General features: G+C 47.8%; 1 protein-coding gene across 3 annotated transcripts; it reads left to right on the top strand.

The window, feature by feature from the left end:
- Positions 1-3,381: 3,381 nt before the first annotated feature.
- Positions 3,382-23,277, top strand: Ccdc113 (coiled-coil domain containing 113). 3 transcript variants are annotated; one of them, NM_001427628.1, is made up of 9 exons: positions 3,382-3,554; positions 5,485-5,611; positions 6,998-7,159; positions 10,301-10,456; positions 12,123-12,203; positions 15,130-15,285; positions 20,376-20,483; positions 21,623-21,778; positions 23,135-23,273. In NM_001427628.1, exons 1-9 carry the CDS (start codon positions 3,454-3,456, stop codon positions 23,219-23,221), a joined length of 1,134 nt encoding a protein of 377 aa, NP_001414557.1. In that variant the 5' UTR covers positions 3,382-3,453; the 3' UTR covers positions 23,222-23,273. The 3 variants fall into 3 exon arrangements, with proteins under 3 accessions (NP_001414557.1, XP_038954047.1, XP_038954048.1); XM_039098119.2 differs by lacking the exon at positions 3,382-3,554 and adding an exon at positions 3,605-3,772 and having other exon boundaries at positions 23,135-23,277; XM_039098120.2 differs by lacking the exons at positions 3,382-3,554; positions 5,485-5,611; positions 6,998-7,159; positions 10,301-10,456 and adding an exon at positions 10,592-11,125 and having other exon boundaries at positions 23,135-23,277.
- Positions 23,278-23,300: the final 23 nt, after the last annotated feature.

Below are 23,300 nucleotides of genomic sequence, written 5' to 3'. Positions count from 1 at the left end.
GTTCTATGTACTTAGATAGGAGTTTATTGGTAAGTTATAGCTTCCCCCATCACTTCCATAGGAAGGAAATGTTGAGTATCTGCTGCTCCATGGTCTATACACAGCTAAGAGCTACACGTGGCAGCTCTGTTAAAAGCAGACTAAACCAGGGCTCGAGAGATGGCTCAGTGGCTAAGAGCATTGACTGCTCTTCAGAGGTCCTGAGTTCAATTCCCAGCAACCACATGGTGGCTCACAACCATCTGTAATGGGATCTGATGCCCTCTTCTGGTGTGCCTGAAGACAGTTATGATACTCATATACTCAAATAAATATAATAAATCTTAAAAAAAACCAACAACCCCAGACTAAATCTATGATGTGGTCCCATAGGTAGTAATGAGTCGGAATGACACCATTGCAGCCATTGTGACACAGTGCAGTGAATTACTGGTGTGTTTGCGATGCTCCTGGTGTATTTAATAGTGAGGGCAAACTATTATGTTTGTTTAAGTAAAAAGTAGACTTTTAAATGTTATATATCCTTTCTGTTTACATACTATGCTGTACTATACCAGCAGCAGCTTCCTGGGCAGTGTGTTTACCAAATCACTGGGTGGGCGTGTCATTCTCTCTGGTGTTTGATTTAATCTCGGGTAAGTCTTGCTTATCGTGGCCGTGAGTGAGGTAGGCTGAGCTATGAATATTTATACCCTTTAGTCCTTTAGGAATGCAGAAGGCCGCCTAAGTTTGCTCACGTACACTCCTTGGTGTTTGTCCAATGGCGCAATAGTTTGACAACCCATTTTCCAGAGTGTTTCCTTGTTGTTAAGCAACACAACATTGTCCATTTGTTTGTTTGTTTGTTTGTTTGTTTGTTTGTTTGTTTTTGAGACCAGGTCTCAGGAAGCCCAGGCTAACCAATAACTTCCTATGTGCCTGAGGATGACCTTGAACTCCTGACTCTCCCATTCCTTCACCTGTTGAAACCCCTCCCACCCACCCCCACCCCCACCCCCACCCCACCCCCACCCCCACCCCCACCCCCGTGAAGAGGTGAGAATGAAAAGCAGGTGCAGACTGACTTTGCCCACCTGGGGAGTCTAATTTCAGGTGATTCATTGTCCCCATATTTAAAGCAGAGTACAGCTTGGGAAAGGTTTCCAGGCAACATTGGTTCACCCAGTCCACTTCCAGGTGCACAATAAACCCTAAGGTATTCCTTCATAGAAACTCCTGTATAAAGCACATGTGACCACGAGGGTGGGTTCTACAACTAAAAGCCCTAGGATTGGGCTGGGGAGATGGCTCAGTGGTTAAGAGCACTGCTGTTCTTCCAGAGGACCCGGGTTCAATTCCCAGCACCATATGGCAGCTCGCAACCGTCTGTAACACATCTTCCAAGGGATTCAACACTCTCACGCAGTCAATCATAGAGACCAACCACCATTGCATATGAAATAAAAATAAAGAAAATGAAGAGAAGGCCTAGAATGCAGTGTAGTCTCTGACCTCTAGTCTTGGGGAGGAAGAATCTGGGATAAATCATTCTGGGGCGTTGGGTGAGGTCCACCTCTATAGCCAAAGGTGGGGGAGGTCTGCCTCCACAGACAGCAAAAAGGTCACCAGGTCATTAACGAAATCTACTCTCAGCTTTCTGAATGGAATGTAGGCGTTTGATTGTTGTCTCCTCCACTGAGGATGCTCCCCTGCCTGATGAACATTCCTGGGTTCTCTTAGTGCTTCCCTGCGACTACAGGGACCTCAGTGCCCCCAACACTTACCAGTGCTGGGATGCCATGGGTACCAGCACACTCAGATTGGTTGTGTGCGCGTGTCCGTGTGTTTTTTAAATGGCATTAGGAGTTGATGTTGATCACAATCGAAATCTAGGGGTAAATAAATACACAGTATCTTTTCTCTCCCATTCCCAGGCCCCCTTCCACAGGGAAAAAAAAAATTCCAAATGTCTTTTTGGTCAGAGTTGCCCCTCTTATTGTTTTAAACAGATGGCAGCTTGGTCTTCTTTGAACTTCAATATATCTATCTAAGAATCCCAAGAAAGAAGTCCTGCTGCTATCCCCGGTGGTCTCCCAAGCAGTGAGTTAACTGAATGGAGGATGACTGGCAGGGGTCTTCTGCAAACTGAGGGCCACTGGGAAATGTGCAGAGACAAACCCTCACAGCAGGTTACCAGCCCCTTCATTAAAGCTCAGAATGGCAGCTGACCCATTTGTGGCTACTGGTCCATTTCGTACTGCCAGGATGGCCCCTGTTTAGATAGCAGTAGCAGAGTACCATGCACCTTCCTGCCTCCCCCTTGAACCACACTACAATTGTTGGTGGAAAACAGACCACCCCAATACCTTCCACTTGTGGAGTCCTGGGTTTGACAGCTGTCAGGTTTGCTCTGGGGTTTACTCCATTTGTGGAATTCTGAAAACTTTTGATGCCCTTGGTAAAACCCTCACCATGATGGCTTCCACAATTTGCCAGGAACAAGACTCTCTCTGGAACTCCCCCTTCTTGACTCTAGCTGCCCCTCTTTCTAATCCCTTGAGGTAAAAGGCCCTTTCCTTCCTCCCTCCCTTTTATCTTAGTGTCAACAGGCTACACTCCCAAGCCAACAGAAAGAAAGAATTTCAGTATTAACTGTATTTTTTGCCAATTTAGTGATTTATTACATGAGTGAGTTAAGGTTTATATTTTTCCAAACTTAACGCACCTTGAAACTCACACTGCTTTACATGCATTTAAATGTTCAGAAAAATGTGGTTTTCGACCACAAATCATAAAATTTACCATTGAAAAAATTACCAGCTTAACCACCTTTAAGCGTCCCAAGTCATTAACTACAAGCCATAAAAGATCCCGAAAAGGTTCTTGGTACACATTATCCCAAGATTCTGAAGACACACCAGTCTCCTTTAGAGACTTGTCTTGAATTCATATTTATTTTAAAAAACCAATCAGTTTCTCTTTCTTTTTGCAACACGAGACTTTGCAATGATAGAAAAACTGCAGCTAGCACGTGTGAGGCTGCAGGCAGTGACCACAGACCAGATCTTCACTACACCACGGGGCAGAGACTTCTGCCAGTCTCTGCCAGCTTTCTGGACCTGCGCATTCTGGCGGGGAGGATGAACAGTATTATTGCAGGATCTATGCAAAGATTTGCATGAAATAGGCTTAACCTGGTGCTAAGGACAGAGAAGACACTAGGCAAACCCCAGCTGGTGTTGTGACTATCAATTGAATAGCGACTCTCAGAGAAAAGATGGCCTGGGTTTAGGCATCTGAATAGGCACGCACCTTTGCTAGGTCTCCACCGCGAGGCGCAAGGGAGGGGGAGGATTATCCGAAGCCCCGCCCCTACAAGCGGCGTTCAGTTGTCTAGGCAACGCTCTGCAAGGTCGCGGCCAAAGTGAAGCCGGACATCTTACTGAAGACTCACAGAGCACCACAGGCTGAAAGATGTCTGAGGAGGACTCGGACAGCGCGATCACTGACTCCCAGACGGAGGAGGAAGGCGAGCTGCCAGTCATCCAACTGTGCGGGCTGGTGGAGGAGCTCAGGTACCTGTATCATGGGCCTCTGCGGCCTCGAATGTAGCTTTGCAGACCACTCACGTCTACGCGGAGCCCCACGGTGACTCACCTCATTACAGTGGAGGAGGAACTTGCGTTTGCCTGGTTAGCCTTGCTGCTTTCCTGGTTAGCCGTGCTGCTTTCCTGGTTAGCCGTGCTGCTTTCCTGCTCCTGAACTGACAAGTCACCGATGGAGCCTGAACAAGGTGGAGAGGCAAGGGGTCCGGATCAGACAGGATTTAATGACGCTAGAGTTTTTGGCTTGATGTCTCCCTGGTGCTGGGAAGCTGCCTTCCCAGTCTATATCAAGTGGCCTCCTAAGAGCCCTTTTCCAAAGTTAGTTTTAAGATGAACATTATTAACATGGCGGCTCGGTGAAAACTAAGCTATTGAAATGATTTGATTGAGGCTTTGTGGGCTGAATAAGTATTTAAGTGTGGAGACGATGGAGAGGACTGATTGGCCCAGTACGGCCATTTTAGGAGATTGAACACATTCTGAAGTTTTCTTCCTTAAGGTCGTGCAGATTCAGAGTCAGGCTCACGGAAGGCTCCACGGAGATCACAATATGCGCTGAAAAGACAAGATGTCTTGATTTTCCTGTTTTCCATTTGGCTTCTGTACTAACCTCAAAACTGAGGAATTAGTTTGACAGTCCGTGTAGGCCTCAATACCACCCTCTTTCCGCATATGTACGTGCAGATACAGTGGGAACGTTTTGGGACTGGAGATGCAGCTCTCACCCCTGCCCTAGTATTCATGGGGCCATGGGTTCAATCCCGGTGCCCCACTCCACACACATTAAAGTTGGGCACGGTGGCTCACACTTTGAGTCCCAGCACCTCTGAGGTAGGTGAAGTTCTGTGAATTCAAGGTTAACCATGGTATACATAGCAGGAGCTCTAGGTTACCCAGGGATGCATTACATGGTGATAACCCTGTATCTTACTTACTTTTCTATTGCTGTGGCAAAAAAGACTGTGACCAAAGCAACTTAAAGAAGAAAGCATTTAATTTAGTGGTTTACTGCCACAGAGGGTTGGAATTCATGATGATCATGGTGGGGAGCAGGCATGGCACTAGAGCAGTAGCTGAGAGCATCCATCTGTTGCACAAACACAAGCAGAGAGCAAGTGGTGCCTAGGCTTTCAGAACCTCCACCCCACCCCCATGACACACCTCCTCTTCCAACAGCATTATGCCTCCCAATCCTTCCCAAACAGTTCCACCAGTTGGAGACTAATCATTCAAATATGTGAGTCTAAGGGGGTCATCTCATTCAAACCACCATACTCTGTCTCTAAACAAAAACAAACAAACAAACATAAAAGGCAAGTTTTATGTATGAGAAGTAGTGATGAAGGTCATGATCTTGGCATATACAAGGCAAGCTAGATATGCTATATCTCTGGTTGTTTAAGAGCCACTCTTCAAATACTTCTTCCATTTATGATCAATGTCCAATGGAATTTCTAATCTGGAGGCTGGTGGTAAAAGAATAGGGAAAAACAAGACAAAGGGAGTATCTGGAGATGACTGGTGGATCTAGATTGCTTCAAGAAAGCGGTCACTTAGAAGAACTTTTACAAATGAGTTAGATGACATCCGGAGGTGTCAGCGGCCACTGTCACCAATAGGACACCAGCACTCTGAATCTTGTAGCTTCTTAGACCCAATAGCCAAGAGATCTAAGATACTCTAGCATAATTCCATGGCCCAAAGCTGACCTCAGGCCACAGAACTCCTTGCCCTTATCCTTAAAGAGGGGTGATATTATACCTGTTGTACAGGTGTAAAAAGGAAGGCACCAGGGAGTTTCATGTCTTGCAGAAGGCCATGGGTGTCCAGTGATGTATTAAATACTGAGTCTCTGGGGATGCTATTCACAGAATTTACTTATATGCTCTGTGTCTTGCAGCTATGGAAACTCTGCTCTCAAAACAGAAACAGAAATGTTCGAGAAATATTACTCTAGACTGGAACCCAGGGACCACCGAATGCCACGGCTATCGGATATTAAAATATCAGCAGCAGAATTTTCACAGGTACACAATGAAAGGTGAACAGTGCATGTCTGATTGGGTCAAAGAGCCACAGGACTTCCTCTCTTCGTTTTCTGATTATTCCTTCCTTTCTAGTTTCTTTCAAGTAAGGGAATCTCCTTCAGTAGCTGACTCCTCTGGAATACTTTAATTTATATGAACAAATCCCTTGAAGGCTAATATGGCGGCACAAAACTGTAATCCCAGCACTTGGGAGGCTGAGGAAGGAAAGCCATAGGGTTTGAGGTCAGCTTGGCCTACGTATGATCATGTCTCAAAAAAAAAAAAAAAAAAAAAGAAAAAGAAAAAGAAAAAAAAAAATCCCAAGGTCCGGGAATGTAGTTCAGGAGTAGAATCCTTATGTGTAGACACTGCTCTGGGTTCAAACCCTTTCACTGAAAAAAAGAAATTCCCTCAACTGGGGAACTCAATTTACAAGGTCTGCAAAAACAGGCACGGCCGCACATCCCTTTACTCTGAGAACTCAGGAAGTAGAGGCAAGCAAAGCTCTGTAAATTGTATGTAGCCAGGCTGGTCTACACAGTGAGTTCCAGGCCAGCCAGGGATACACAGAGAGACCCTGTCTCAGAACAACAGCAGCAAACAAGACCCACCCAGCTACACAAATGAGTGAAATCGCCATCTGTCAGACTTATCTCAAAGGGCCAATCGATGTAGGAGCAAAGGGACTTACTCTGAGGTTCATACCCCAACTCTGCCATTAAGTGCTTAGAAAAATCCATGGGTTTTGTCTGTTTTGCTAAACTCGGTGGGTGGGACACCTTGCTCTGCTGTGTACATCTGAAAGCACTGAGCGCTGGCCTTTCTGTAGCCTCTAGTTGGGGTATTTCTAGAATTCCTTCCCAGGGGAGACATAAATCATAACTATCCTATCCTCCTAAGGTCCCGGCACAAACCAAAGTATCCCTACTCAGTCCTCCCCAGTCCGTATTCCCTTGCCCCTTCTGGAGACCTCATGCAATTAGGGCAGAATTGACTACAGGCCGCTGGGAGGAGTGGCCAACGATCCTCCCTGCTCCTGATGACGGCTGTCAAGAGTCCACAGGCCTGATTGTGCTGGACTCTCAAAGGTGGATAGAGCTGTTCTCCTGATGGTAACAGTTCAGCCTAGAGGATGGTGCCTTACAACCCTGCCCCACAGCCTTTCTACCGTCGAGATACATTAGACATATTTGAACTCATTGCCTTATTTAATGCAGGGCTTTAAGATGACTTAGGAAATGTCACTTCTGGCCTAACGTCCTTTCCTCTCCCAGGCTCCGCCCAGGGCACCTGCTTGTAGGTCTCGGAGTTCATTTTGATGACTACCCAAGGTTGCTGTATCACCACATCCTCCTTTACCCTGACTTGCTTTTGCTTGGGTTACAGCTCCGATCTAGGCGTAAATCCAAAATCCGTGGAGGTATGGACCGTCTGGTAGGCCTCACTGTAGAGCAAAAGCTCGATCTTGTACAGAAGGAGCTGGAAGACACGAGAGATGAAATACGGCACATGCGCGCTAACGCAGAACGGGACCTGCAGCATCACGAGGTATCCTCCTCCCTCTGGGTCCTACCACTCTGCCTGTGGGTGTCCACACCACTGCCGGTCCTTGGGGAGAAACCCATGGAGGATGAGGCAAACGGAGGACTTTCCTTTACAGACCCTACCAATAGCTATGTGTACACAACAGTCTTTAAACTTGTTTGATATAAAATATGAAAAATGATTGAACTGTCATCACCTGCCCCTATATGCTCATTACCCAGGTATGGCCTCATTGCTACAAGACCACTCTGGTTCTCCTCTCCTCACCCGAATGTTAGGAAGTGAACTCTAGGCATATTGTCTACTTTAACTATTTTATCATCTGTTTCTAAGACATGATAAGATCTGATACCCAACAGGTGAGGCGGAAGTCACAGAAGGACATAGGGATAAGCTTGGCAAACTCTTCTATTGAGGAGACTGGGGGTTGGGGATTTAGCTCAGTGGTAGAGCGCTTGCCTATGAAGCGCAAGGCCCTGGGTTCGGTCCCCAGCTCCAGAAAAAAAAAAAAAAAGAAAAAAAAAAAAAAAAAGATCTTGTTGAGGAGACTGGTTTGGGAATCAGGTCAAGTAGGGTAAAGGAACCTGAGAACTAGGCAGAGGGTTTTTTTTGTTTTTTAAACCATTCGTGTGGGGGTGGGGTGGGGGGAGGGTTGGGGATTTAGCTTAGTGGTAGAGCGCTTGCCTAGGAAGCGCAGGGCCCTGGGTTCGATTCCCCAGCTCTGAAAAAAAGAACCAAAAAAAAAAAAACCAAAAACCAAAAAACAAAAAAAACCATTCATGTCTTAGAAAGCTGAATCCCATTAAGGATAATTTAGCAGAAAAACAACAAGCTAAAAGTAGTGTGTAAGGGGCCTGGCGCTCCCACGTAGGAAGACTGGAGTCTGAGGAGATCCAGCGAAGATGCTATTTCTTGTTGATAAATCAGGAGAGACTGGCCAAAACTGATTTTTGTGTGACCCAGATGCCTTCTTACTTTATTCTGTAAAGGAGTGTGTGTGTGTGTGTGTGTGTGTGTGTGTGTGTGTGTGTGTGTGTGTGTTTCAGTGTTGAAGTCCATATTTGTCATAGAATATTTTAATTTTTTTTTCTTTTCTTTTTTTCGGAGCTGGGGACCGAACCCAGGGCCTTGCGCTTGCTAGGCAAGCGCTCTACCACTGAGCTAAATCCCCAACCCCCTATTTTAATTTTGAAAGACTTATTTATTCCTATTTCGTGAGTATGAATGTGTTTGCCTGCATGTTTGTTTGTTTGTGTATCACATGCACGTCTGGTGCCGTGGAGGCCAGACGAGCGTCAGGATCCCTAGCACTACAGGTAGAGAGAGTTGTGAGACAACATGCGGATGCTGGGAACATAATGGGGGCTCCCCGAGGGAGCCACCAGTGTTCTTGTCTGCTACGCCATCTCTCCGGCCCCATTAGAGAATATTCTAAAAACACGGATAAGCTAAAGGAGTATTTAAAAACACAGTGCTGCCATCACAGTGCAGAAGTAATTACTATTGGCACTTGGATCTGTCTCCCTCTAGAGTTCAGATAACTCTCTGTATGCAGAAAGCTTTTCTTTCAAGAACTGTCAGATTCTCTCATGAAGTATACCTGTTGCTTAATGTCTGTGTCAATAGAAGGCTCTCCCTTCGATTGTTCCAAGTTAACCCATGGAGTCCCAAAACCTTGGATAGCGACAAACCGGATACTATAATTTCCTCTACCTACACGTGATAAAGTTTAACTTATACGCTGGGCACAGCACACAATTTAAAATAACCAATACAGAATAGAACAGTTTTTAACAATGAACATAATGACCTGCCAGCATTTCTTTTGGATTTAGGGGCCTTTGTTAAGTAAAATAAAGGTTGCTTGAATCCCACACTGAAATCTGTCAATGGATAACACAAATGACTGCTAATTCACTAAAGGGAGGGAGGGTAGCATATATAACAGGATACACTGGATGAAAGATGACTTGTATCCCGGGTGGGACAGAATGGAAATCTTATCACAATGCGCAATCTTAGAACGATGCGCAAATTAAAACCCGAATTAGTTATTTCTTGCATTTTCCGCTTACTTAACCTACAAATGGCGGCTCTGCAGACACTGAAAGTGCAGATAAAGAAGGACTTCTGTGCATACGTGTTCATTTGCAGTATCTGTCCTCCAAGCTACATAGCATACGACTAACTCGTCACCTCTCTAGATTCAAGAGGGACCCCTGCTTAGCTGGGGTTTTAGTGGTATTGTGTTGTTTTGAAACAGAGCTCACTTTGTAGCCCAGGCTAACCTCAAACTCATGGCAGTCCACCTGCCTCATCCCTCCAAGTGCTTGGATTACAGGTATGCACCACCACACCCACATTTTCCATGTATTTTACGTGGCTTGACCTTTAAAGGCTTGCTTTCTTCCTTTCTTTCTTTCATATATGTGAGTACACTGTTGCTGTCTTTAGACACACCAGAAGAGGGAATCTATGCCCTTGTTATAGATGGTTATGAGCCGCCACGTGGTTGCTAAGAATTGAACTCGGGACCTCTGGAAGAGCAGCCAGTGCTCTAACCACTGAGCCATCTCTCCAGCCCATGGCTTGACCTTGAACGGATAAAGAATACTCCGGACAGAGACAACTGGCTTTTGTTTTTGTCGGTTGCCAGCTTCTGTGGATGCTCTAACTTTCAAGGCATGTTTTTTGTTTGTTTATTTGTTTTTTTTTTTTTAATTCTTTTTTTCGGACCTGGGGACCGAACCCAGGGCCTTGCGCTTGCTAGGCAAGTGCTCTACCACTGAGCTAAATCCCCAACCCCTATTTGTTTGTTTTTGAGACAAGGTTTCTCCGTGAAACCCTATCTGTTCTGGAACTCTGTAGATCAGGCTGGCCCCGAACTCAGAGATCTGTCTGCCTCTGCCTCCAGAGTCCTGGGCTTAAAGGCCTGTGCCCTGGTTTTTTTTTTTTGTTTTGTTTTGTTTTGTTTTTTTTTTTTTTTTTTAGTAATAGTGTCATTGATCAAGTTTATACCCAGAGCTATCTTTCTAGGCCTGAGAAGACACATCTAAATTGAGGCAGAAGTCAGTGGGGACGTAGGTATCCTTAGAGGATGTGCTGTTGTAGCATCTTGGAAACTTTTCTCTTGTACTATCCCAGGCTATCATTGAGGAAGCTGACATCCGGTGGAATGAAGTTCAGAGAGCAGTGCACGACTTTGAAAAAGATATCCTGAAAACCGTATCCAAGAAGAAAGGGAGCATTCTGGCCACTCAGAAAGTGATGAAGTACATTGAGGACATGAACCGCCGTAGGGTGAGTGGCTGGCCCTTAGAGCTTGGACTTGAGGACTCGATTAAGCACTCAAGGAGACAGACAGAGGCAGGTGGATGTCTGTGAGTTCCGGGCCAGCCTGATCTACTTATTGAGCTCCAGGCCAGGGCTATGTAAAGAGAGCCTGACTCGAAGGGGAAATAAGGATGAATTCTTAGGACAATGATGCAGAAATGGCCCGTGTGTCCCGGGCTCCCTCCAGTTGCCCCACTGCTGCTGTTACGGGCATCTCCCAACAAGACAGCGATGCCTGTGGGTCAGTAAAGGGGTGAGCCACTCTGCGGATGCTTTCAGGGAACAACGTCTGCTTTATTACACGCGAGCATCCGCTTCCACGGTGGCAGCCTGTCTACTGTGATTGGTTAGCACAGTACCGCGGACTGGATGCTCGCACCACCAGGATCTCTGTGCAGACGCAGCACATTAAAGGAGACTTGGAGAGCGCAGACTTGTCCACGGGCCAGCTCCTTCAGCTTCTTCAGCTTCAGCTTCTTCAGCTCCTTCAGCTTCTTCAGCTCCTTCAGCTTCTTCAGCTCCTTCAGCTTCTTCAGCTACTTCAGCTCCTTCAGAATTCAGTGTTCTGGCTTCTGAGGCATGGCGCGCCGTGATTCTTACTTAGACGTACAGCGCGCCAAACAGACTGACTGCCAGGTCAGGCCTGCGTTTTCTCCTACGCTCCACCATAACACTCCCCACCTATGTAAAACATCTCCAAATGTGTGTTTTTAAGCTTTTTAAACATTTTATGTGTATGGCTTTCTGCCGTTGTTCTCGTTTGTTTTGGTTTTTGCCCATGTGTATGTTTGCGCACCACGTGCACGCCTGGTGCTCGTGTAGGCGGAAAGAGACTGCCAGGTCTCCTGCAACTGGACTTACGAGTGGTTGAAAGCTTCCACGTGGGTGCTGGGAACCAAACCCGGGTCGGTAGAGAAGCAACCAGTTCTCTTAAGTGCTGAGCCATCTCTCCAACCCCCAAAATGCGTGCCTTAAGTGTATGCTCATTAAGGCAAAAACAAAAAGGGGAAACAAAAAATAAAAGCAGAAACCCAGCCAGAATGATCATTAGTAAGTAGTATCTGATTGGTTTCCTCTTGTTTGTTATCTTGAAACAACAAGATCTGTGTGTTTCCTTGGGGAAGTCTGGTTACTGCATAGGCTTTTCCTCTCCTTCCTGTTGGGAGATGGACCCAGACAGGCATGAAAAAGAAAGGGGAATTAGGCGAAGAGAACATGCTTTCAGCCGCAGAGGTTTTTGTAGCAAGTTAATAAGCATGTAACCTGTTGAGTGGGGTTCTTAATCCTAACCCACTATGAATGATTAAAAAAAAAAAGTTTGCAGCCAATCATCCAAACAACAGGCCAAAGAGCCCCAGGTCTGTATCGTCAGTAAAGGGCGCCCACACAGCACCACACCCAATGTCAAGTGCGCTGTAGCACGGGCACAGCGTCCACCCAGTTTCCTCTGTGCCTTGGCTTCCGGTGAAATGCCGTCCCAATACCAGTTTGGGCAGAACTACGACGGCTAGAAAGAAATGACTGAATGTCACTCCTACACACTTCCGGTTTGCAGTTTCAGATTTACTATTCAGAGCAACAGGGGGATGGGTTAATAATTGATTAAAATGTATGTGCATTTTTTTCCCCTTAGGATAACATGAAGGACAAATTGTGTTTGAAAAATGTTTCTCTCAAAGTTCAAAGGAAAAAGATGCTTTTACAACTGAGGCAGGTATGTGGTTCTTTTCTTTCCTTTTACAAAGGTACCCTAAGTGTCTTGATCAGCGTTTCATTGTTGGGAAGAGACGCTGTGACCACAGCAACTCTTATAAAGGAAGACATTTCATTGGGGCTGGCTTACAGCTTCAGAGGTTTAGTCCATTATCATCATGGGGGAAGCATGGCAGTGTGCAGGCCAATGTGCTGGAGAAGGGACTGAGAGGATCCAAAGGCAGGAGAGAGACTGTCCGACTGGGTGGGACTTGAGCACTCCAAGACCTCAAAGCCAGCCTCCATAGTGACACACTTTCTCCAACCAGGCCACACCTCCTTGTTGTGCCGGTTCTATGGGCCAAGAATTCAAACACATGAGTCTACGAGGACTGTTCCTATTCAAACCACCACACTAAGTAATATCCCTACCCATCTTCCCACCTACCCTTGGCAATTGTCCCTGTCTTAGTCTCCAGAGTCTTTGAACAGGTTATTTCACACAGTAGAAGAACTTTGCAGTTGTTATTAATTTATGGGTCTTGAGATGGAGAGATGTTCTAGTTTCATTTCTCTGCCTTGAGAAAAAGCAACTTAGGGTAGAAAGGATATTTTTTAAGCTAACAGTTCCAGGTTATGGTCCATCATCATGAGGGAGTCAGGGTGGCAGGGACTTCAAGCACACATACATCACATCACATCCACATTCCTGCACTCAATACAGTTCAGGACCCCTTGCCTAGGGGATGATGCTACCCACAGTGGGCTGGGTCTTCCTACATCAATTAGTCTAATTAAGACTCCCCCACAGGCCAGCTCAGTGCAGACAAACCCTTGTTGAGACACTCTTTCTAGGTGATTCTAGGTTGTGCCAATTGGTCAATTAACGCTAATCAACACAGGAGATGATGATCTTGGATTTCCTGGCTGCACCCAGCATCACTCACCTCCTTATGAAAGAAAGGAAAAGGGGTGAGAGGAAATATAACCGCAGAGGTCAAAGTGATGATAACTGTGATATAGAAAGGGGTCACAAGCCAAGGAATACAGGCAGCTTCCAGAAGCTGGGAAGACCAGGGCAGTGCTCTTCCTAAGCACCTCCAGAGGGATACAGCGCTGATAACATTAGGATTTTAGAGTCAAACCCACTCAGACCTTCAGCCTCCACACTGGGAAAGTAAGATACCTACAGGCAGTTAAGCCACTGGGTTTATAGCAACTTGTTACAGCGGCCAGAAGAAACCAATATAGCTTCTGGGCAGGCAAACTTGAGGCTTTCTGTAAATACAATTGGTTTGAATTTGAGATTCTTACGACACATGTGTAACTTTTTGAGGGATGTGGCTGACTGGCATCATTGCAGTGATTAAGCGTTTCAACAGCTGACTTCATGGGCTCCCAATTAAAGGCAGGAGGGCTGATATGGCCCACGGATTCTGAAACACGGTCTACTGTCCATCACTTCCTTGCCCAATGTTGTTTTTTTTTAATCACTGTATCAATGTGGGCACTGATGACATGTGCATCAGAGGTAGCCATGAACCCATGGAACTGAGAAGGACAATGTTCATGCTGGGCAACTGTTGCTTGCTTGACTCAAGATCCAAAAAGACCTTGACAAGCTGGAGCAGCCCTAGCGTGACTAAGGAGAAAGACAAGACTCCCAGATTACCTGCACAGGCACAGGCTTAGGTGTAGAGTCTATGGCAGTCAGTTCAGCGGGAGCCCAATCTGTCCTAGAAACACAAGCCAGACCAAGGAGGGACTGGCTCTGCTCTGCCCTTCCCCAGGCAGCCCCACCAATATGAACTCCACACTTGAAAGTAGCAGTGTGGTGAGCACAAGAGGAGGTTGAATGGCTGTTTGTGCCTAGAGCTACTGTGGAAAGAAGGGAGGGCTCTAGAAAAAGAAGAAGGGGTGAGCTCCTGGTCTCCAAGGTTTCGTGACAAGGGGCTTAAGGGGCTTGAAGTAAGGAGTATGTGGATGGCCTTTAACCTATATGACATTGCTCTGCAGAGATGACAGGGATGTGAGCCCTTTCCCTAAGCTTACAGGCAAATGGGGTATAGTATCCTGAGAGGAGGATAGCTCAACTCTGTATAAAGGTAACAGAGATATGAGGGCCTAGGGCTATGCTGTCAGAGGCTCAGTGGAGACCTGGATTACCCTGATTGCAGAAAACAGACTACAGTGTTGCTAGGTGAATGGAATCTGGATTTATGGAAATTGTGGCATTTGCAAGGAGCAGCAACCCCAGAACTTTATGCGTCCCAGTAGACTTGTAGAGGTAGGAACGACAACAGCCCCAAAGCTGGCCACTGCTCCCACAAACAAGAGGGCATGAGCCTGGACAGGAAGCAGGCACAGGTTAGAGAGACTCCTTTTACTAACAAACCTACAAAAATGTAGACGAAAAGAAAGGGAAATCATGGGCAGTCCTTTGTGTGTTTCCAGGTTTAAAATTGACTTTATTTGTTCGTTTTTGAGACAAAGTCTTGCCACATAGCTCACTATGGTTTCAATCTGAAAGTCCCCCTGCCTCAGCCTCCCAAACGCTGGGATTACAGGCTTGTTTCACCAAACCCAGATTATAAATCACGTTCAAATGGCCAGTTTTAGACTGCCTTTCTTGCTCTGTTGAAGTACCACTTTCCCTGTGGGCGTCTCCCTCCCTGTGGGCGGTCTCCCTGGCTCTAGAGCTTCTGTATGCTCTTTCCCTTTTGCTCTCCTGTACTCCTTGGATGTGTTCCTTGAGACCCAGAGGCATTGTGTTAACGGAAGCAGCCAACCCCAGTGCTTACTGCCATGCTGGTGTCTGGGATGGTTTCAGAGAACGATGGCAGATTGCGGGGGTCGGGGGGTGAGGGGGTGGGGGGGTGGGGATGGGGGGTGGGGGGGTTAAGTTTACCGTCATTCCTCACCTTGCCTCTGTTCTTTCTGAACCACAGAAGGAGGAGGTGGGCGAGGCCCTGCACGACGTTGACTTTCAGCAGCTGAAAATCGAGAATGCTCAATTTTTGGAGACGATCGAAGCAAGGAATCAAGAACTGATCCAGCTGAAGCTGTCCTCTGGGAACACCCTGCATGTTCTCAATACCTACAAAGTAAGCTCCGCCCCTGGGCCAGGCTCCCTGCCAGGCTTCCCACAGCCATCTGCCCCACCTCAGGGAGGACCCTGTGAACCATTCACCCAGCCTGCAGGCATCTCCTGCTTCCCCCCCCCCAACTTCTCTTGACTTGGCAAAGCCTGCTCTCCTAAAACCCCCAGAATGTTTTCACCATCCTAGCGGTACACAAGGCGCACCCGGGAGCGTTCCCTTTTTGAACACATGTGTCTGTGCTATATTCCCACCCTGATTTAGGGGCCGGCGAGAGACACAGTTCTGGCTTGTTTTGAACTCCCTGGGTGATTTTTATGCACAGTGTTTGAAACTGAACCACATTAGGGCCCCATTTAATTGAGGTATGTATTCCGCACTTCCCTTAAAACCCTGCAAAGGAAAACAGTCTCAGCTATAAATCAGAATGCTACTAAATTATTTATCAACCAAGTTCAAGGCACTAGGGAGAGAAGAGAGGCGCTATTAATAATTAAGCAGGGACAATGGACATGAATGGAGCCTATCCTCAGCAGACCAAGCCATCTGGTCACCCTGTGAGTGATGAAGTACCGCAGTGGGCCCGCAAGACAGGCGAACTTGTCTCACTCCAGAGCCTGCGAGCTAAGAATGGCTTTCACTGAGGAGCACAGGCAAGTAATTGAACAATGGAGAACACTGTCAAACCAACACAGAAAAACTGACCTGTCTTCTACAAAGTCCATTTACACACACACACACACACACACACACACACACACACACACACACACACACCATATCCTATTATTTTTAGTGTGCATATGTGTGCTTTTGGGCGAGCATGTTATCGCGTACATGTGCAGATCAGAGTACAGTTTAAGAGTCAGATCTCTCCTACCATGTGGGCCGCAGGGATTAAACCCAGGCAGTTGGGCCTGGTGGGAGGCAGGGCTACTCACTGAGCCACCTCACCAGCTCTGTTCAAAAGTGTTAACCTGGTCATATGGTCTTACTTTCATCAGTAAAACACTTGTAGGAACTGAGGGCTTTTCCCTCATTGACATAAGTAACTACATACCGTGTAAAATGTTGCCCCTGGTCCTGCAAAGCTGAAAGTTTACTATCTGGCTCTCCGCAGAGTGAGTTTGCTGACGGGCGACCCTGTGCCTGGGTGACAATGGCTGTAGCTTGGGTAGCTTTCATGTGGCCTTTGTTTGGCCCACAGAACTGTGATTAATTTGTAGCGGGTGTCTATAATCCCTGCGCTTGGGGATAGGGTAGGGCAGCTGGGGCAGTACAGCGAGACTTTGCCTCCTCTGAACAAACAAAACTACAAAAAGCCTTCACACACACACACACACACACACACACACACACACACACACACACACACAAAGTAAAACAAAGTGAATTTGACTCTGATACTGTGAGAGACCAATGCTTGCTCAACATTTTCCTTTACAAATAAACAAACAAACGACAACAAGAACTAACTAAAGCAGAGCCGCTGAGGATTTTGTCCAGTCATAAGTGAGAAGCAGCCGGCACTGCCTGCCCTGCATGCGTGCCAGTTGACCTTCTCCATCCCCCACAGCATGGAGAGCTATCAAGCCAGCATTTCGAAGCTCACGCACGATCAGTGAGCAGATCATCCACATTTGGCTTCTCCCTTCTGAACATTGCTTCAGGATGGGACAGGACTCCAGCTCCCACTGGCCCTTGACCGTATCCCACAGAGACAGTCCAGTCCAGCAGCTCTGGGCCTGCCTGGACTTGTGGAGTTTGCGCAGTGGGGCTATGGTTTCCATGGTGAAGTGCTAGGTTGCAGAGCTTGTCCTCACAGTGTACACAACTGCAGAGAAGGGAGCAGCAGCACAGCCGGCCAGTCAGAACGCTGCCCGAGAGCCGATTTCCTGTCAAGGTGAATAAAGACGGAGCTGAAGGAAATGCTCTGTCAGAGGCTGGGCCAGAGTAATGAACTGAGGGAGAAGCCATCTTGCCTCTTCCTGTTGACTTCTCTCATGTCCCAGCTGTCAGCTCTTGTGAGAGAAATGGAAGAACTGGAGTGACTTGGGAAGTTCCCACTTCACTTGGGATTGGATGGTTGCTCTCTTAGGGGAGAGGCGGTGCTTCAGCTGCCAGAGGCAAGGCCCGTGTCTCACGCCTGGACCGAGTTTCATGCGTTCTGTGCAATGTGCCCAGCGATAGAAAACAGGGTCTGCCCAGAGCAGGTGCTCGGCAAATAGCCACTAACGGCCAGCAGTTTGGTGTGTGTTTGGCGTGTGTATTTGGTGGTCATGGGAAGGTGAAAGCAGGAGCCATTTGGCACACATATCAAGCATCTGAGTAAGAGACCTTGTTGAGAATATTCAGATCAACTCCCCTCTATTGGCAAAACCCAGTGCCCATGCACTCCAGGCACAGTGCCAAATGCTCAAGGGCAGGGCTCTGAGCCCCTACAGGGAGACCAGGCAGGCAGACATGCTCCCTTTTCCTCTGTGGCTCTCCTGGGTGAGTGTGAGTGATTCTGGTGTTTTCTCTGACTCCATGACCTCAGGCCTGCCTGGTGAGTCCAGCAGGCATTAGCATGTGGTTACAGCCACCACGAACCACCCTTGTCTGCCTTAGGTGACCCGGTGCCCTGAGGAGGGTAGAATTCTAAGAGGTCCCCAGCCTCACTCCCAGGTGCACACCCTGAGTAATGCAAATCCAGACAGGGAATGTGACAGCTCTGGGCATGGGGTCATTTCCCTGATGCAACTTTGTGGCAAAGCTGACCTTAAGATCAGGAGGTATCCAGAAGGCCTGGCTCATCCCAGGAGCCCAGCGAAAGATTTATTATTTATTTATTGCAAAAACAAGTCAGATATAAAGTTTAAGTGAAATTTGGGGGCCAGAAGCCCTCCACTACTGCTTGAGGATAGAGGAAGCTACCCGGAAGAGAGCTTAGGTGACCTCTAGGAGTTGAATAAACTGCTCTCTCTGGAAGAAGCCCTTCAGTACTAGGACTTGAGGAAAATTCATTCTCCAACAACCAATAGCTTAAGAGAAGCCCTCAAGACCCAGACACAGCCCTGGTCCTGGCCAATTCCTAGATTTCAGCCTGGTGGGCTCAGGGGCAGAGAATCCAGCCACATTGTGCCCTGGGTAAACAGAGACATGGAATGGCTGTCGCTTTAAGCACAGGATCCGAGAGGTGCTTTTCTTACACTGGAAAGCAGGGTCTGTCTTTTCTGTAGTGACCTCAAGCAGACTGGCCTTGCCACTGAAGGCCACTCTCGCAGTTTGCATCCCTTGGCCCAACAGAGCACAGTCCATTCTGCCCTGCCTCTCAAAACTGGGCAAATGTCTTCCCCAGTCTTCTTCCCTCCTACCTGAATAGTCAGCTTGCAGTAAATGAAGCCCTGCCAAACACTGCCTTTACCCCTGCACCCCACACTGACCCTCTTTGGTTTCTCATCCTCACACAGGGGGGTGGGGGATAGGAAATGAGGCTTGAAGAAGGGAGAGTTGTTTTATATAAACCCGGTATAATTTGGCAGGAGGGAGTGCCTTGGCGTGCCTTGCCAAGGTGTCCCCCTGAAGAATCAGCCGCTGGGCAGCCATAACGGGTGGGGGGCTGGGGGGTGGGAGTGGGGTGGGTGAGAAGGACAGAGATAGGAGAGAGGAAGAAAGAGGGGAAGAGGACAGGGACACATGAGAAGTGGGGAGAGTAGATGGAGGGGGGAGGGAGAGAGGAAGGAAGGGAGGGAGTGAGGGAGGGAGTGAGAGAGGGAGGAAGGGAGGAAAGAAAGAAAGAAAGAAGGAAAGAAGGAAAGAAAGAAGAAAGTCTTACAAGCCTGGCTCCTGGCTAGAACCTGGCTGACACACAAGCTGTTGCTAGGTGACTATTGAGCAGAGCCTAAAGGCATTGCCAATGAAGAGAATCTGGAGGGACCAGGACTGAATGGTTCCTAGAGCCAAAGGATCCCAGGCAGAAGGCTCCAGCCAGGCCCCTCTGCACTCTCTTAGTTTTGAGCTTCTGGAGCAATGCTCCTCCCTCCTCCTTCCATTGAGCTTTGTGATGGCCTCTTCTAGCTCCTTGCCCTCTCTTCCTTTATAGAGTGAAGTGTGGTTTTATCTTCCAGTTCTGTCCTCAGTCCTGTTGCAGGACACCCTACCCCCCCCACACACACATACACACACTAGCTTCAGCCTTCTGTGTGTCCATTCTTCTCACCATGATGTCCTGCCTCCCCACCTCCCTTGGCATTGATTGGCTGTGAGTGAACTTTCTGGAGGCAAGGCTTAAGCCTTTTAAAATGTTTCACTAACCAGTGCCCGTGTGTGTGTGTGTGTGTGTGTGTGTGTGTGTGTGTGTGTGTGTGTGTGTGTGCGTGTGTGTGCGTGTGTGTGCGTGTCCCCGTCCATTCGTCCAGTCCTCAGCCAGGCCGAGTACATTCCAGCATTTCTGGAGACATCTGCAGGAGAGGTGCCAGGGAGACGGTTCCAGAGGAGGCCAATCTAAGCAGCAGGGCCCTGGGGACACTGAAGGCCAAATAATGTAGTGGGCACCCATGAGGCAGCTCCCGAGGGATTCTCTGACATCAGCAAGCCCAGATCCTTTAGGTAAAGATGTGTAGTGGAGCTCAGAGACCGGGGAATCACAGCATTTATTCGAATCCTGGCTCCCTTACTTTTAAGCGGGAAGAGGGGTGGGGTCCTTCTCCTGTGGGGAGCTCCCCAACCCTTTCTCTGCACCCTCCTGAGGTAGTCATCACAACTGTTGAGGAACCCATACCTGCCAGGCACAATGTTCTGTTCTCTACCAGGATGTCTCCTCACAACCTAGCAAGGTGAGCATATCAATGAAAGAGAAGTTTGGCTACCTAAACATTTCTCTTAAGAAGCAGTAGGGCAAAATTTGAATCCTGTTGCTGGCCCATTCTGCATCTCCAGCATAGACCAAGATCCCAAGGTCCCTTCCTTCCCGCCAACCAGTTCTCAGATGCCTTTGGCAGTCCCAAGCTGATATGAATGAATCTGTGGGAATGGATGGCCTTGCTTTGCTCTGGTCTCTTCTCCCCACCGTTCTGAAAGTTCCTCCTAGCATGTGCCATGCTGGTGTGTTTCAGAACAAGCTTCATCGAGCAATGGAGGTATACATCAATCTGGACAAGGAGATCCTGCTGAGAAACGAGATGCTTGGGAAAATTGAAAAGGAAACCATACAAGCAGAGGAGGTAAGAGGATACAGTGGGCCATTTCTGATGTGTGCCTCCTTCTGTCCACTAAGGTCACTGTCCAAGACCCCAGATCCTCGGTACTTAATCTAGAAAAAGAGCCCAGACCACTAAAATCAAAATAGCTTTGGCACACAAAAGCAGACGCTAATTTAGAGCTCAGTGATATTACATTCACCGTTGGGTGATGGTCTAGAGTTTGCTCACAAAGAAAACATAGTCCACAGGAAGTGCCAGAGTGGATATCAGCATTCTGAAGTTCTTGTACATATAACCCTTTAAAAATCCGTGAGGTATATGGTAAGGTAACTGTTATGAGACAAAATGCACATATGTCCCACGTTAAGGGTAGAGATGAGGGGGTGGAGAGAGGGACGGGAGAATGGAGGGAGGGTGCTCCGTGAAGTATTAACTGTCCTTTGGACACTCAGTATGCGTAGACTGGAGCAGAGATTGAAGGACGGTGACCTATGGCCAGCCAGAGCTCACTCCAAGGCCAACAGCAGTCAAGAGTGCGGAAGGAAGGGTGGGCGGAGCCAAGAGAGGTCATCAGCTCTGCATGTTCTGAGCACATGTAGCCGAGCATCCGTGACCGTGACCGTAGTTCCCTAGGGCGGTATGCAAAGAGGAGCCTTCCGGGAGGGTAGAGGAGAGAGTCCATTGGCCTCCTGGGCAGAAGGCCTGGCCTCAGTTCAGGACATGACTGTTCTCACACCTGTGCAGGTAACTGTCACCTGTAACACCACTTTGTCTGCTTCTAAGTCACAAGTATAGTTATTAGTGTCATAGCTTTGGGTGGATTCCCAGCTGTATGTGTGACCCAAACCTGCTCACAGTGACCATGACACTGCAGTATGACATTAGATTGTAATAAGTCCAGTCTCATACACAAAACAGCCTGAGAAATCAAAACAAGAGAGAGCAAAAAAGACAATGGAGAAGGAAAAAGAAAGGGATGAGAAGCCTAGCCACTCTAGGGCTTCAGAGCCAGACAAAAACATCACCATCGGCTAGAAAAACCCAGAATCTTCAGAGGGCCCCACCCTTCATGGCTGTCGCCTTACATTTTGGAACTGTACTGAGAATGGAGATGGAGCAGGAGCTCCCAGAATTTCATGGCTAATGGGCTCTTCCAACAGGACCGGGCCAAAGCCTATGTCCTGAACAGTAAGTTACGGAAGCAGCTGGCTGAGTTCCGGGCTCCGCAGGTGATGATGTACGTCAGGGAGAAGATCCTGAATGGGGACCTGGAGAAGACCATCAAGATGTGGGAGAGGAAGGTGGAGATCGCAGAGGTGAGCCTGCTGCCCCCAGGAGGGATCGGGTCCGACTTAGTCCTGATTATGGGGTCACCAAGTTTCTCAGGCTGTCAACACTTTCTTCAGAGCCCTGTTCTTCAGGGATGAGCTTATATGGATGTTGGACACGTTGTCTCGGTGAGAAATCTCGGCAGCTATTTCAGCTGCTTAGCCAAAATGAACAGTGGATTTCCTTTCTCAGCTCCACTTTTAATTAGGGACAGTGTACGTTAGGGTCAGGAAGAGACTCTTATGACACAAGTGTGTCTAGTTGCTTGTTTCCATAATGAATTTTAGAGTCTTTTAAATCCCTCCATATCAAGGGATTCATTAACTACTGCTTCTTACAAGAAGAAGACAGGTTTCAAGAAAAGGAGGCGGGGGTCACACCTTTAGTCCCTAGCACTGAGAGGCAGAGGCAGGTAGATCTGTGTTTGAGGCCAGCCTTGTCTCTTCACAGTCCTAGGCGTCACAAAACTACATAGTGAGACCCCTTCTCAAGAAAGAAGGGGGCTGAGGGTGGAGAGGGAGTGGAAGGGAGAGAGGGAGAGAGAAGAAAAGGGAAAAAAGTTGTAAGCCTCTGGGTTTACAACTAAGCCTGCAGCCTTTGAGATGGGCCATATGTACCTAGACCCCATGGTGGCCTGCACACTTAGGGTATCGTTAGTGTAGCTTAAAACTCACGTGGGCTGTTGAGGAAACTGGCATCTTGACTCTAGTTCCATTTCCCTCATATGGTAGCTTGGTGACAGGGAGGACATTAGGGACCTAACTTGGGGGACATCATACCTGGAACAGAGCAAAGAACCCAATAGGGGTAGGCACCGTCTCACTTCCCTGGGCAAGAACACACTCTTTAAAACAGTCTTTCAGGTTTTTGTTGTTGTGGCTTTGTTTCACTTTTCTTTTCCTTTTCCGAGACAGGGTCCCACATAGCATCCTGCAGTATAATTCAGGGTCCCACATAGCATCCTGCAGTATAATTCAGGGTCCCACACAGCATCCTTCAGGATAATTCAGCTTAGTGTGTAGTCGAGGGTGGCCTTGGTCTTCTGATCCCCATCTCTCCACCTCCTACATTACTCACCATTTCAGTGTTGACAGGGTGCTGTGGATCAGACCCAGGGCTTTGAGCATGCTAGGCACACACTATACCATCCCAGCTCTAGAAAGATCTGTTGGGTATCCATTGTCCTAAGCTGATGTCTACCATCGGGGTGCACCACAAGAGCCTGGCCCCCAACAGGACCACCTGCATAGTCAGCAGCTTAAAGATGGTGGTGGCTTTCAGCTCAGGCACGAGCTGTCTTTCCTAAGTAACCCTCTCCCCCTTACCCCTCTTTTGTCTTGTAGATGTCCTTAAAAGGGTACCGGAAGGCCTGGAATAAAATGAAGACTTCAGATGAGCAGCTGCAGATGGTCCGCCCCCCTGGGAAATAGCCAGGAGCTTGCAGACCAAGAAGCGACCATTAAAGTTCTCTATTATTTTCCAGTAATGGGGTTCTCTCACTTGTTGCCT

Source organism: Rattus norvegicus, chromosome 19 (genome assembly GCF_036323735.1).
Source record: "Rattus norvegicus strain BN/NHsdMcwi chromosome 19, GRCr8, whole genome shotgun sequence".
In the NCBI taxonomy this organism is placed as follows: domain Eukaryota; kingdom Metazoa; phylum Chordata; class Mammalia; order Rodentia; family Muridae; genus Rattus; species Rattus norvegicus.
This window is presented reverse-complemented; position numbering and strand designations above follow the sequence as displayed.

Coding starts and splice junctions, on each gene's coding strand:
- Ccdc113 (NM_001427628.1), top strand. CDS start 3,454: ATGTCTGAGGAGGACTCGGACAGCGCGATCACTGACTCCCAGACGGAG. Junction 5,612..6,997: donor CAGCAGCAGAATTTTCACAG/GTACACAATGAA, acceptor CTTGGGTTACAG/CTCCGATCTAGGCGTAAATC. Junction 7,160..10,300: donor GGGACCTGCAGCATCACGAG/GTATCCTCCTCC, acceptor GTACTATCCCAG/GCTATCATTGAGGAAGCTGA.